At 35.9% G+C, this 15,221-nt stretch overlaps 1 protein-coding gene across 1 annotated transcript in view; it reads right to left on the reverse strand.

Moving 5' to 3' along the window:
* LOC149542644 (NAD(P)-linked oxidoreductase superfamily protein) overlaps positions 1–15,221 on the reverse strand; it is a 116,705-nt gene that overhangs the window by 39,908 nt on the left and 61,576 nt on the right. The window contains exons 4-7 of the mRNA XM_089797530.1: positions 13,136–13,297; positions 13,021–13,043; positions 12,745–12,816; positions 12,431–12,598 (exon numbers count right to left, since the gene is read on the reverse strand). Of these exons, the coding sequence (XP_089653656.1) occupies positions 12,431–12,598; positions 12,745–12,816; positions 13,021–13,043; positions 13,136–13,297 (425 nt within the window). The remainder of the gene's footprint in view (positions 1–12,430; positions 12,599–12,744; positions 12,817–13,020; positions 13,044–13,135; positions 13,298–15,221) is intronic.

A 15,221-nucleotide genomic window follows, 5' to 3' on the forward strand; every position in this document is an offset into this window, starting at 1 on the left:
CAAAGACATGTTGGCCATAATGCATGCATTGGCCAAATTTCGATCATATTTGGTAGGTGGGCATTTAGTATAAAATACTTCATGAGCCAGCATGATCTTAATGACTGATAGCAGAAATGGGTTACTAAATTGCAGGCTTATGACTTTGATATAGAGTTTGTCAAAGGTAAGAAAAATGTGTTGGCTGATGCTTCATTTTGGAGACCTCACTATGTGCTCTGGTAGAGGTTTCAGGAGATTGGAGAGATCGAATTGCAGCGGAGTATGTAGGAGATGATTGGGCTTCTCGAATAGTGGCAAGCACCATTCAGGATAACAAGTATGCATTGTTGGATAGATAGATTTCAAGACAGGGTTTATTTAATCCCTACATCACAGTTTAGAGAGGAGATTTTGAGGGCATTTCATGATGCACCTATAGCTAGGTATCCAGGGGCCTTCAAGACCTATAGGAAAATTCCGAGAGCAGTTCTCATGGAGAGGGCTCAAGGATGATGTTCAAAGGTATCTCAGGAAGTATGCAATTTGTCAACAAAATAAGGGAGAGCACACATTTCCTACAGGTTTACTACAACTCTTGCCCATTCCAGACAGGAAATGGGAAAGTATTTCTATAGACTTCATCATTGGTTTACCACAAGTGCAGGGAAGAGATTGTATTTATGTGGTGGTAGACAGATTGACAAAGTTTGCTCACTTCTTTGTTATTCCTTCTACTTATACAATAGCTCAAGTGGTAGATTTATTCTTCAGAGAGGTTTTCAAGTTGCATGGAATACCGAGATTTATTATTAGTGATAGGGATAGCAAGTTCATGAGTGCCTTTTGGTAGGAGTTGTTCAAGTTGTGCGGTACAAATCTTACACCTAGTACGAGTTACCACCCTCAAATAGATGGGCAGACAAAGATAGTAAATAAATGGGTGGAAAGTTATTTGCGGAACTATGTGACTGCGCAACAAAGAGTGTGGGTCAAGTGGTTATACATGGGGGAGTATTGTTACAATACCACATATCACATGACCATTAGGATGACTCCATTTATGCCATTGTATGGATATGAAGCACCCAGCTTCATAGATTTAGTTTTCAATAATAGCCGAGTGCCCAAAGCCATAGACCTATTGCAGGATAGGATATCTTGAGAGCGCTTAAGGAGAACATACAATAGGCTCAAAATCAGCAGAAGTTGTATGCTAATCAGCATAGGGTAGAGCGCAGTTTCGAGGTAGGGGATATGGTATATTTGAGGCTACAACCATATAGGCAGTCATCACTCAAGAGGAGAAGAGAAGCCTAGATTTTATGGTTCCTATAGGGTGATTCGCAAAGTGGGCGAAGTCACCTATGAGCTTGAGCTTCTAAAGGGCAGTCGAGTGCACAATGTATTTCATGTGTCGACGCTTACGAAAGCCATTGGTCAAGGTGTAGTTCCTTCTACAGATTTACCCCCTTTAGATGAGGAGGGAAAGCTTGTGTTAGTACTTGAGGCGATTCTGGACATCCGAGAGAGGAAACTCAGAACCAAGATAGTGAAGGAGTCTTTGGTCAGATGGAAAGACTTGTCGAAGGAGGATGCTAAATAGGAGAGTGAGCAGGTTATTCAGTAGGCTGGATTGAGATTGCTTGAGGACAAACAATTTCAAGAGGGGCAAACTGTAATGTCCCCATTTTAGCAATCGACCAAGTGTGTGTGTGTTAGCCTAGTTCTACATGGTCCCGAGGGCTAACAAAGGGTTCAAAGGGATCTTAGAGTGTTTTGGCCAAGTCATCTCTAGTTTGAGTCAAAACGGAGTTGATTTACTTAGTCTCAAGCACACTTACTATTTTTAGTAAATCAGCAGGACATAGGGGAGGCTAGATTTGGTGATTGAATATGACACTACTCAGCGAGAGCTTTCTGATGAGCTATCACTTGTGATATTCGGAGTCCAATAGCTAATATATTTTTATGCCTGAAGTATTATTAAAGTAACATTTAATTTAGTTGTAAAATATTAAAGTGTTACTTTAATATTAAATTTTATGGGAATGTGTGCAAATCAAAAAGGCTAAGGGAGACATAAGTGATTATTTTAATATGTTTCATATTACACATCTATTATCCCACATTGCTCATGTGAGTTGAATTGACTCTTGGAGAAAGAATAAAAATGGAGCATTAGTGGCTTCATTCAACGGGTTGAATATGAGAAGACAATTGATGTGTGAGTTGCAAATATGTTCTTGGCATTAGAGGACATTTATCCTCTTGTGTGACATTCTAGACGTCATTCCCTTGGGGTTTGGACTTTGGAATTCATTGCTATTAGCTTCATTAACAGGCAGATTGGGTGCATTTCTAGCTACAGGCCGATTGGGTGTTTGCTCATGTCATTCCCGCTTCTTGTCTGATGCTTATGCCAGTCTGAAGGGATGATTGTATGAGGGTCTTGGACTAATTGAAGGAAAATTTTACTGTAGCAGCACTATTCACATTACTATAGTGTGACACTATTCACGTCACTATTGCACGACACTATTCATGTTATTGTAGTAGCAAGATAGGAAGCCATTACTAGAACATTGTGTTATAATGCTAGAGTAACTACTGAGTTGAAAAGTCTACTATGTATCTAATTTTATTAGTTTGAAAATCAATATTATTTCAGCAGTAGTTCAATCTTCAGTTTGCATATTATTATAAATTTCTTTTTGTTCATGTATGTGGTTTCAAATCTATGCAAAGACATTAAAACAAACAAACATTTTATTTCTGGAGTCATAAAGAGGGTTTACAGAGAAATTAAGAGTTGGATGCAAATTATTTGACTAAATTCCTATCAGCAGTTGATTCAGTTTTTGGGCATTTCTAGGGCGCCCATTACAAATGGCACCATTCAAAGCACTATACAGGTACTAACCCCTCTCCTTCATCGACATTGTTCTGGGAGATAGCTATGCACCAAGGGCGAGGGACTGGACATCCTAAGATACTTGAAGGAAAACTTACAACGAGCACAAAATCAACAAAAGATGTATACTGACAAACACTGAATAGAAAGGAGTTTTGAAATAGGAGACTTGGTCTACCTCAGGCTCCAGGCATACCAACAATCCTCATTGAAAGAAAAGGGATAGGAAAATTTGAAGCCACGATTTTATGGCCCTTATCGTGTAGTGCGTCGCATCAGTGCAGTTGCCTACGAGCTGAAACTTCTGGAGGGAAGCTGTATTCATAATGTTTTCCACATTTCCTACTTGAAGAAAGCTGTGGGACAGAACATCACGGTAGCTACAAACCTTCCGCCACTTAATGAAGAAGGAAAGCTCATATTGGAATCAACAAAGATTATTGAAGTACGTAAGAAGACCCTGGAACCGAACGGTGAAGGAATATTTGGTATGTTGGAAACACCTGTCGATGGACGATGCAACCTAGGAAGGCAAGTATATTCTACAACATCCAGCATTGCGTTTTCTTGAGGACAAGCTAATTTTGGGATGGGAGGACTATAATATCCCCGTCATAAAATAGAGTGTTAATCAAATTATTGTTAATGGGTTGATTGATTTAATATATCTCGGAACCATTTTGTTTTGTTTTCGTAGTTTGTGTTGTCGTCAACTATCTTTGTACACCCTCGAAAAGTTTTCCCCGATGCGTATTTAAGCATGGCTTGTAGGAAGTCATTAGGTATGCAATTTGTATTATTTTCTCTGTATTGCAAATTCCTATTGGAGTTCTCTGTTGTTCGCCATTTCAAAAGTGAAAGACCTTCCTTACTTAGTTTATACGTTTTTGGTGGGATTTAACCTTCACCCTATTCCGTCGCCTGTAACACTTCACTCAGATTTGGCAAATTGGAGCATCATCTTTCGACATATATTAATTGAAGGATTATTCGTATTCAAGTTTCTATTATTTTGTCTGGATTTCATCTAAATCTATTGTGTTTATGTATGAACAAGACTGCATTCACAGTTGTGGCTTAGATGCCTAACCGTGCAGCTTTTGAAAGTCCCTGTAATGCTTCCTCATTGCCCGTACGACCTTCATTCTTACCCTACACCTACACCTTCATACTTCCCTTCCATCCTCCATCTATCCTCTATATGAATTACAATATGACCATCTTAGCTCTCACACCATACACCATTGCCTCCATCTCCACCATACGCCCAACATAGACCACTGTACGGCCATCCTTGACCACCATATGGCCTTCTGAACTGTACACATTGCCGCCTTCTTCTACCGTATGGCCAAAACATAACTCCTATACAATCATTCCTGTGTCTTCTACACCATGCGGTCCTTACCCTAGATAATTTGTATGACCATCAAGCCGGTTGTCTCCAGCCCTCTGCACTTGTGAACATTACATGGAACACACCAATAAAAATGGCAACATTATTACATTTGCAGAAAACAATCTTTAATACAAGAACAAGCAATACTTCAACTGAATTTACATAAAATAAATAATGCTAACATAAAGAACCTAGATGGTTTGTAGAGAAAATGGCATTAAAAAGTGCATGAGTGCCAAGTTGCACTTCCAATCACTACATCACACACAACAACACCTTTCAGCACCTACATTATGTTGTAGATAAGCAACAATAGCCGCCCAAACCATTCACTGCTCCCAACCAAGGTTGTGTGGACTCCAGATTAGGCATGTGGCCTCCAGCAAAAAACATAGGCCCTCCAAAGCTGATTGCAAGCCTTCCAAGGATAAACACAGCCCTCAAAATGTCAAACTGCTGCCTTGTCAACAGCCCTTTAGCGTGCACAATGACTAACCAAAATTAATCACATGTCTTCCAATGTTTCCAACAGTCAATGAATTCTCTTCCAAATCAAACAAATCCCTTGGCATAAAATGATTTCTCATATACAATGTAAGATAGCAAAGAAGCTTCAACCAATGCAACATTTAACAATCACTATACTTCAACAATGATTCAAAATTATTCTTAACTAATCCACAATACCTCAACTGTGAATTACCCAGCAACTCAGAACAAAATCTCATATCTGAATCTACAATACTTCAGCTGTAGATCCAATGGAACAACTCAGAATTCAGACCCTTTACTTCAATAAGGGCATTAAAATTCAGGACCTCAAAAGAAGCCACAAAGGCAACAAAAGAAAATAAATATTCAAGCCTGATTTTCCCAATGAAATGAGCTCATATTTATAATGCCTTCTTGACAAAAGTTTTCAAAAGAACTCAACTTCAACAAATTGTGAAAGTTTCCCAAAAGAACTCAACTCTTGAAACTTTCCAACACAACATCACTTTAAATATTTAATACTTGGCTTAGGCGTATAATAAATGTCCCCTTCCAATGATATGACTCAACCCTCAACTTAAGTGAAATTATAAAGTTAAATTATAACTTTATAATAAGTCATTTAATGATTAATAATAATTTGGCCACTAAAAATATAATAACTCCCAAAATACTCATCATTTAAATATGTCGTCTGAAATAGGAGTCACACCCATTATTTCTCCATGTGACCAAATGCACTTTTCAAAAAAAAGAAAGGGTCCATCTCAATCAACACCCAACTTACCACAAATAGTAAGTACACCAAACTAAGCCCAAACAAAAGTCCAACCTGATCCAAATGAAGACCAACCTGTAGCTTATTGAATTGTAGAGAAGTTAGGATCCTCCCAAGCCAAGTCATTGCCTCCGAAGACTATCCACAATAATTAGCCTACGAGGAACACAATAATAGGCTAATCCCTGAAACTCTAATACTGATAAAATGGGGACATTACAACAAAGCAACTGAAATTTTAATGGATTTCCAAATCTCAAAAAGAATGAGTATGTTTCAGACTTGCTCCAACAAATGTATAATGAGTTCAGTGATTTCTTGTTAATTCCTGGTATTTGAGCACCATAACCAAATATGATTTTATACTGATGTTCCAGCCAGAAGTTTGGCTATTTTGTGAAGAGCAGTTGTATCTGAAGATGATGTAACATTAGCAATTATAAGAAAGGTGAACTGCCTTAGCCATTGCAGTCTACAACTAGTACTTTATGAAAATTGTATAAAAGGAATTTGCTCTGTGAGCCTTGTGCAAAGGATAGTAAACAGTATCATAAGGTGCATACTTTCAAATACATACAGTGACTTGGAATTTTGAACAAAACATTCTTCTAGCCTCAACTTCAAATCCTTTATATTCCTCTGTCAGAAGCTGATTGTATTTTATTAAAGATAAATCCCCTATATCAGAATTGAATGATCCAAGGAAATAACAAGAACTTTTTCTGCTAATTTAATTTTGTTGTCAAACAAAAAAAATCAATGCTAAGCTTAGGAGCTGAACAAATCAACAATACTATCAACTAGGAGAATGAGAACAAGCAAATGTTTTTACGTGCATTCCTAATATCTAGTTTTGACTTCAAATATAAATGCTTGAGAGACAGTTTTTGCTTAATGTAAAGTGACCAAACCATGTAACAAACTAAACTGAGATAGTTTGAGGAAAAGTATGTGGGTTACAAAGATGTAAATAGTTTATGTGATGAAAGGTAGCTTATATTACAGAAAGAGCATGATAACTACAATAATTTTCTAATAGGATTCCTTAGAAAGTCTCATCTTATAGAGGATAACATCTGAACCTATGTCTTAAAAGCTCCAGGGTTTAGAATCTCTACAAAAACTTAAGAAATTATTATATTTGACCAGCATAGCCTATGTAAACAACCTCAATTTCCTAATCAAGCAAAGAAACAACCTCATGAAAAATAGAACTACAAAAATTTACAAAGGTAGAAATAATTTAGAACAAAATCAAAATGATTATAAAACTAATTTTGAAAAAAGAAATCTCTTATATATGGATAATTCCTTTGAGGATTATATGACTTGGCTTCTACCAAGATCACTTCGAACCATAGATCAAATTGTCCCTGACTTATCGTCGTTAAGTTTTCTTATTGCAATAAATTCATGTTGGCAGCAAACAGCGTCAGGATATCGCCAAAATCTCGCCTAGATAAATTGGTAAAATATTGTCAAAATCTTGCTGAGAAAACTTAAAAACATCTCCAATAACTTGTAGACTTCTTGCAGAATCCGCTCAAGTTCTTGCCCGTGCCAGTTTATGTTGTGAGACAGCCAAGCAAAAGGCCATAATTGATTTTCTTTTTTGGCAGAGCAAATTTGGAGATCTTAGAAAGGTTTTGGAGGAGAGATCATCATTTGAAACATTTTAGATAGATTTGTTGTGGATTTAAAGCTGATTCAAAGAGGTTTATCAAGCAGATTCGGATTCCCAAGTAAGTTTTTAAAAAAATTCTTCCCCTTTTGTTTTTAAAATCATTTTATCTTGTATTAAATGCATCCAAGTTTATACAAATTCTTTGGTGCTGGACTTCTTCCCGTTAAGGAAGGACTCTTCGTCCTTGCCATGACGAGCTTCTTGCTTTTCTTTGTTGTTTGCTCTTACCCACACACCCATTTGTGCTCCTGTTGTTGTCTGTCTTCTTAGTTGTACACTTTCAATCCCTTAGACCCTTTTGGTGGTCTCTTGTTGGACATAAATTTCTCTTATTTTCTCATACCATTTCTAATCCACTCTAACTGCTTTTAGAAGTTAATGAATAAGATCTAACACCATTACTTTAGCAATTTTTGAAAAAAAATCGTAGTTTTATCAAAAATTTCATATTGTCTTAAAAACTTCATACCCTAACATTTTTTTTACCTTTTTCTTTCAAGTTTCAGCTATGTTGAACTTATTTAAAGTTTTAAACTAACTTAATTTGTTTTTGAGTTTCTTTATAAATTCATAAATTTGTACCCTCATTTTGTATGTGACATGTGTAGGTTGATTTTTCAATGAATGGCAAACAGGGAAACTTCTACAACTGGGTAGTTGTATGGTCTGCCAATGCCCCAATAGATGCATGTCCATCAAGATATGTATGAATGCACCCTAAAGGAGCTAGAGACAATGCATGGGCATATGCTTTTAAGGACCCAAATATAATACCATAAAATGCATAGAATGTGAAAAAAGTAATTAGTGGAGGCATATCTCATTTGAAATACCATCTTGGAGGGATCATAAGGTGTGACACAAAGGTCTGTCAGTTCACCACAGATGAAATAAAGAGAGATAAATACCTTGCTCACTGCCCAAGAAGAGAAAAAGTTTCAAAGGGAGAGGGTGAAATTGGCCATAAGGGCAACCATTTCTAAGTCGCATGGTATCTCAAAATATCTCCTTTTTAAGAATCATTTATTATTTTACAATTACCATCATTAGTTTAGAATCTAGATTTTGCAAAAAATATATCCTTTCGTAATGAAATAATGTGGGTTGTGACTAGGTATCTCAGCAAACCTTGATGAAGAAGCACTTGAGGGCATAGTGGACTCTTATCGCAGCCCATGGATCTGCAAATCTACCATCCCCTCGGCATACACTTCTATTGGTTCTAGTAGAACACCACCACACACATCTTCTATAGATCTATCTTTTTTGTGCACATAAACACTCTCAGAGCACAACCATCACAGAAGGGTACTAGGTGGAACAACAATGTGCATTGGCAAGTTGACATTCAATGTGTCAATTTTTGGTTTTTTAACAACATCCCATCCAATGTTGTAGCTAGTCCTTATTGGCTGAATTTTGTAATAGGAATTACTGTGGTGAGAAAGCGCTAGAAGATGCCTACTCCTATAGTCTTGTGTGGGAGGTTAGTTCACCTATTTTAGTTTTTAAATGTTTTGTAGTTTAACAATTTACTTATTTTTGTTTATTGTAAGCATTTTTAATCAAAATTGCGTACTCTGTGTTAATTTTATTGCATGCTTGTAGGTTGCTCAAAGATGTTTCTAGGGCCAAAGATGTGGTAGAAGACCAAAAATTACAATGGAAACAATTTCGTTGAACTATAATTTCAGATGGATGGACAGATGGAAGAAACTAGACCACCAATTTTTTGGTTTCTTGGTCTTTTTGAAATCCTTGGATGCCTTGGACAAAATACAGTTGAAACTTGGGCTCTAATGTTAGAGCAAGTTGTGATGGAGGTGAGGGTTGCTAATGAGGTGCAAATAATAACTGACAATGCAGCAACATATGTGGCAGCAAGTAGGATCCACTAAAATAAGTATAGCACATTTTTTGGTCTCCTTTTACAAAAAATGTTCTTGACCTTCTTTATGAGGGCATAGAAAATTTGGATTAGATGAGACCAGTTGTAGAGGATGCAAGAAAGTAACAAAAATATATGTACAATCACCCTTGGGTTCTCCACTTGATGAGAGAATACACCCATGGGAAGGAGTTAGTAAGATCTGCGGTCACAAGGTTTGCAACGATTTTCTTAACATTGCAAAGTGTTATTAGTTCTTTGACTTCTATGAAGCAAATGTTTGTAAGTCAACAATAGCTAGACTCAAGATATTCAAAGAAGCTTGATGGACAGAGTGTTGCATACATTGTTTTTGACAACCACTTTTTTGATGGTACCACTTCTATGAAGCAAATGTTTGTAAGTCAACAATAGTTAGACTCAAGTTATACAAAGAAGCTTGATGGACAGAGTATTGCATCCATTGTTTTTGACAACCACTTTTTTGATGGTGCCACATAACTTGTGAAGGTTGGAACTTTAAAAGTTGAATATTTAATTTTTCTTGTATTCAATAATCAAGTCTTTCATTATTAATTTGTAACTCTAGTCTTTGATTAATGATAATATTTTTCTACTTTTCAATTGTAGGTGACAAAGCCCTTGGTTAAAGTTCTTCACTTGGTAGATGGGGATCAAACCCCAATGGAGTATCTTTATGAGCCCATGGATAGGGCCAAAGAGGCTATAAAAGATTACTACAAGGGGGACAACCTGAAATTTGACCCCATATGGGCAATTATTGATAGGTGGAACAATAAGCTCCACTAACCCATTCATGTGTAAGGGTTCTTCCTCAACCCTTGATTTTGCTTCTCTCCATCCTATGAGGATCCCAATAGAGAGGACATGGAGGGCTTTGTTGATATGCAGAGGATGGTTCCTGAAGTTAAGGTGAGGGATCTCATTGTGGCCAAAATGGAAGTGTATCAAAATGCAATGGGAAAACTATTCTCCCTAGACTTGACAAGAGGACGAAACACTCAAACCCCAGGTGCAATATTTGGACTTTGGGTGTCTTTCGCATGCATGATAAGTAGATAAAAAACTAAATTACTAAAAAATGTTTTCACCTTGCACTCTAACTCTTTAATATTTATCTTGGAGATGTTTGGTGACAAAATTGGGGTGGAAACGTTCCAAATCTATGAAAACTTGCACCTCACATCTTATATCAGCCATGTAGCTCATCCAGTTGTGAGTGTAATTGGAGCTTATTCAAGGCCATTCACAAAGAAGTAGAATATATTAGCACATAAATGCCTCAATGACCTTGTTTGTGTACATTATAACCTTAAGTTGCACATAAGAAAGGTAGAGTTGGCTCTAGTGGGACCACTTAATTTGGATGGTATAGATCCCTATTGTGACTAGACATTACAGGAGGAAACTCCATGTTCACAGACGATGACATCTATGATTTGGAGAGGCAGGCTATGGAGGTGGGTGGATTCTCATTGGGATTGGATGGCATTGATGACGAGGATGAGAGCACTGAGAGTGAGGAGGATTCAGATGATGAGTCATTGCCAATGTCAGCACCATCTACATCTAGGATAGAGGTCCAGTCATAGCCACAACCACAACTACAGTCATAGAAAACCTCTAGAGCTAGACTCTCTCCCTCTCCAATAGTTTTTACTCGGACTGCTGGGAAGGGGAAGATGAAGATGTAGCCTATTTTGATGTTGTACTTGGCTGATAGTTTCACAAAGACAATATCCTATTTTTAGTTTGTTTTAGAGTTCAAACTATCAGACTATGGCTGCAAGCCATCAACATTTGTAATGTTCCCCAATGACACACCTGAGTTCTCTCGAGGGAAGACACTCGTAGGAAGTACTCGAGGGAAAGAACTCGAGGGAAGCACCCAAGGGAAAGGACCCAAGGGAGGGAAGTGCCTAAGGGAAAGTGCCCGAGGGAAAGTACAGGAGGGAAAGTCCCAAGGGAAAGTAACCAAGGGAAACACTTAAGGGAAAGTACCCAAGGGGGAGCACCTAAGGGAGAGTACCCAAGGGAAAGTGACCGAGGGAAAGTTCTAATGCCATGGCCCTGTTTGAGGAATGTGTCGAAGGGAGTGAGTTGGAGATGCCAAGCGAAAGATATAATCCATTCAATACACCACATAATAGTCAGAGACAAAAGCATATGTCAACATAGAGATATAACAATTTCTTGCCAAAACTCAAAATATTGTATTTGCAAAACAAAAATGGAGCTCCAAATGTGCCAGATCCGAAGCAAAGTAATACAAGATGGAATAGGGTGAGGGTTGAATCCCATCAAAACCAAAATAGCCAAGTAGGGAAGATCTTCCACTTCCGAAATGGCGAGCAATACAAAATTCCAACAGGAATTTGAACTACAAAGAAATAATCCAAATCACATCCTAACAACTTCCTACATGCCACATATAAATACCCCTTCAGAGAAAACTCTTGAGGGTTTACAAAAGAATGCCGATACGGAAAACACCTACGAATAATTAATAAAAATTGGGCCCCTTTATTAAATAATTTAAAGGTCCAAATAATATTATTTAAATTTTGGGACCGTTAATTATTTAAAGTATTTTATTAAAAGTGGGAAAATTACAACATTCCATGTGACAATGCAATTTTGTAGCATATATATATATATATATATATATATATATATATATATATATATATATATATATATATATCAGCTTGTTTGGTTTGTTTACTCATTTATTGACTCATTAGATGCATCTCTCTATTGAATTTTGCAAAAAAATGCATTTCCAATTAAATTTAAGCAATTTTTTAAGTTCCCGACTTATCTCTAATATTTGCCAATATCTTTTTTTTGCCCCCAACAATAAGTTGTTGACAGTGACATCTTGAAAAATTCAAAACGAGTTTTAGCAAATAAACTGACATCAATTTCACTAATTCATGTTTTATTCATCATTGTTAAACAAGAATATGAATTTCATTTACAAAACATGCATTTTTCAATATTTTTAAAATTTTATGGATTTTCTCGAAGTAGGAGTATGGGAAATTATACTTTTCCATGTGCTATTTTCATGTTGACCATTCCTAATAGTTCTCAACTTCATATAACAATTATGGCTATCATTTGTTATATAACTAGATGTTTTAGGATTTCGCAATATACCATAAGATGTATGCTTTAAAACAAATTTAAAAATCTTCGTATTATTAAATAGTCAATACTAATGCATGTGTGCGTAAAGAAAGAAACTTGTAAAGGATGAATCAGTTGCATACCTTGACCAATTGGAGAATATGCAATCAGCGTAATGCCCAAGTCACTGCATGCTGCCTTAACGCCATTCTCTTCCGGTGCTCTGTATATCAGGCTGTAGTTTACTTGATTTGAGGCTAGTGGAATCCCTCTTTTCTGTAACTGGGCATGTGCTTGCCGAAGCCTTTTTTCTGGTGTATGCAAAAAAATGCTAAGAACATAGATCTCAGCAAAGTTATACTACTGGAAGTCGCAAATTTTTAATTGATAACAAGTATTGAGTATTCAAAGTAAATAGCATTTCAATCATATCTAAAATCCCACTGTGATATAATACCACTATAATTTGATACTCCAACAGCCTTGACAAGGCCCATTTCAACAGCATCCCCCAGACCATTGATGTATCCTGAAAGCAAAATCTTATGAAGAGAATTCCTTATGTTTCTGAAACTATGTAGATAAGCATGAAAATAAAAGAATAAAATGTTTTTAGATATCACTAGCAACTAGCAATATATGTTTGGCATGGCTTATAGTGTTAATGTAAGCAAGCATACATAAGATATCACTAGGTACAAATCTCAACTTTAATTAGTTTTACATTACGAACCTTCATTTCCCCAAACTCCTGGCCTGCAAATAACCATAAGCAATAATAATTATATTCATAGAAGACTCTTCCACAAAGATCAATATACATTTAGCAAAGAAACATCACACATTACCAATGCAGCTGGTAGAGATCTACTGAAGAAAGGCCTAGACGTTTCAATGAGTCTTTAAGGGCTGAGATGACACTGCCTCTACCAAATCTCCAAGGTAAAGCTGCAAATTTTGTTGCAACTACTATATCTGTTGAATCTCTTTTCTTCCTTTCTTTGATGAATCTAGAGAGAGACAGTTTTTGAGATTTTAATCTATTAATTTTGATTTTGATGATGACAATAAAAAATTTGCAAATATAAGAACCAATTTGAAACTTGAACAGAACATATGTTTATTTTCAGTCAATTTTCTTTGATAGTTGAAAGCACACCTGTTGACTGTCCTTGTCTTTCTTTGATGAAACTAAATAAAACAATTTAAAAATTAAGGATTTTTTTTCAGAAAATAACCTACGACACATTTATTAAATCCTAATAATTCAGATTACCCCACAAGACTCCATCACCATGATGTAGTCATGTAAGATTACAGAGACATCTCATATAAATATCTTTAAAGTACCTCAGATACCAATGAAGTCAACCTAATGATAGTATTAACTATTAACTAATAAACTACTTGGCTAAATCTTTTATTTGTCCAATTTACATGGTAAATCCAAATTATCCGGTATCTGCATAATTTCAGCCCTTTAATTCATTAATTATTTGATCCCCAAGATTAGAGTGCAGTGAATACCTAATATATGAATAAGACACCTAATCAAATAATTTCTCCTCTAGCCTAAGGGATCTCCCAAAAGTTTGAACATGCTACATTTCTAATAAAGACTCAAGCTCTAGTCCTAGCTTGCTTCCAAATCTCAGTAGTTTCTGGTTGGATGTGATTGCGAAATCCAAACCCTTAATATCTTCAACGTAGTTCTATCTAGCTGTAATGCAATTTGAATTAATCAATAGCTAATTTAAATCCTCCTGTCCGAAAAATGTTTTCTTTTGAGTCTTTGGCTATTTATATGTTTCTAAAATAACATTAACATACTCAATTTGGGGATGAGCCATATCACAACTCTCTTAGCCTGCACCTTTGCTTGAAAGTATCACTGATTCTGCCTCTTCTTTGCATCCCGCTAACAAGGATAGTGCTCAAGTATCCCTAACTCAAACTACTGTTAGTAATGAGTTTTCAAGTTGAATCACTCATGACAATCACATGCAGACATACATCAACAATGCATTCACTATGCTTACATGAACTCAACTCACCAATACATCAAAGTGAAAATAGGGGACCTAAATCCAAAATCAAACAAGCCTCATGAAATTGATGATCAACAAATACTAAGACAATCAATAGAGAATTTCCTGTATTCCACGGGGACACATCCCCTAGCATTCTTGCCTTTTACCCATGCCGGGTACGAAATAGAGACGCAAGCTAAGTCACAAGGTTCGAGTTTGAGTTCGAATTCGACGACAATGGAGTTCGAATGAAATTCGATAAGGCAAAAAAACCGAAAAAAATTCGACGTTAAGTTCGCCTTATATAATTTTCCAAAACAAATGTATACATCATTTATTATTGAATGTTTATGAGTTTCATTCGAAGAACTTAACCATCTTTACTAATAAAATAATAAAAATATTAATAATCATTAAAAATATATATATATATATATATATATATTAGTAATCATAAATTTATATACAAAACATTAATATTTTTCTAATAAAAATAAATAAAATGTATATGATAAATATAAATGTCTTCCTAATAAATATATAAAATTAACATATATTTAATAAAGTTATAAAATGTTAAAAAATACAATAATATTTTTACTATTACAAAAGACATAAATTTTTTTATAAACTTAGACCTAAAACATAAAATGAAAATCGTTATAAACTTACCATGGAGATGGCCGCCGGGAGCTTGAAACCTAAACATAAAATGAAAATAATTAAAACAAAGCGTGGATGGCCGTCGAGAGCTGGGCAAGATTGAGCGCAGGAACGATAAGGTTGAACGAAATGGTTTTAGTGTTCACCCTTTGGATGACGTGAACGCTAATCAAATGCTTCAGAATCGCAAATATGATCTGATGCATGCATCTTCAATGTCGTAATAGTTTTATTGCCCTAA

Source organism: Cupressus sempervirens, chromosome 8 (genome assembly GCF_028749045.1).
Source record: "Cupressus sempervirens isolate cs-2001-9-10 chromosome 8, ASM2874904v1, whole genome shotgun sequence".
Lineage (NCBI taxonomy): Eukaryota > Viridiplantae > Streptophyta > Pinopsida > Cupressales > Cupressaceae > Cupressus > Cupressus sempervirens.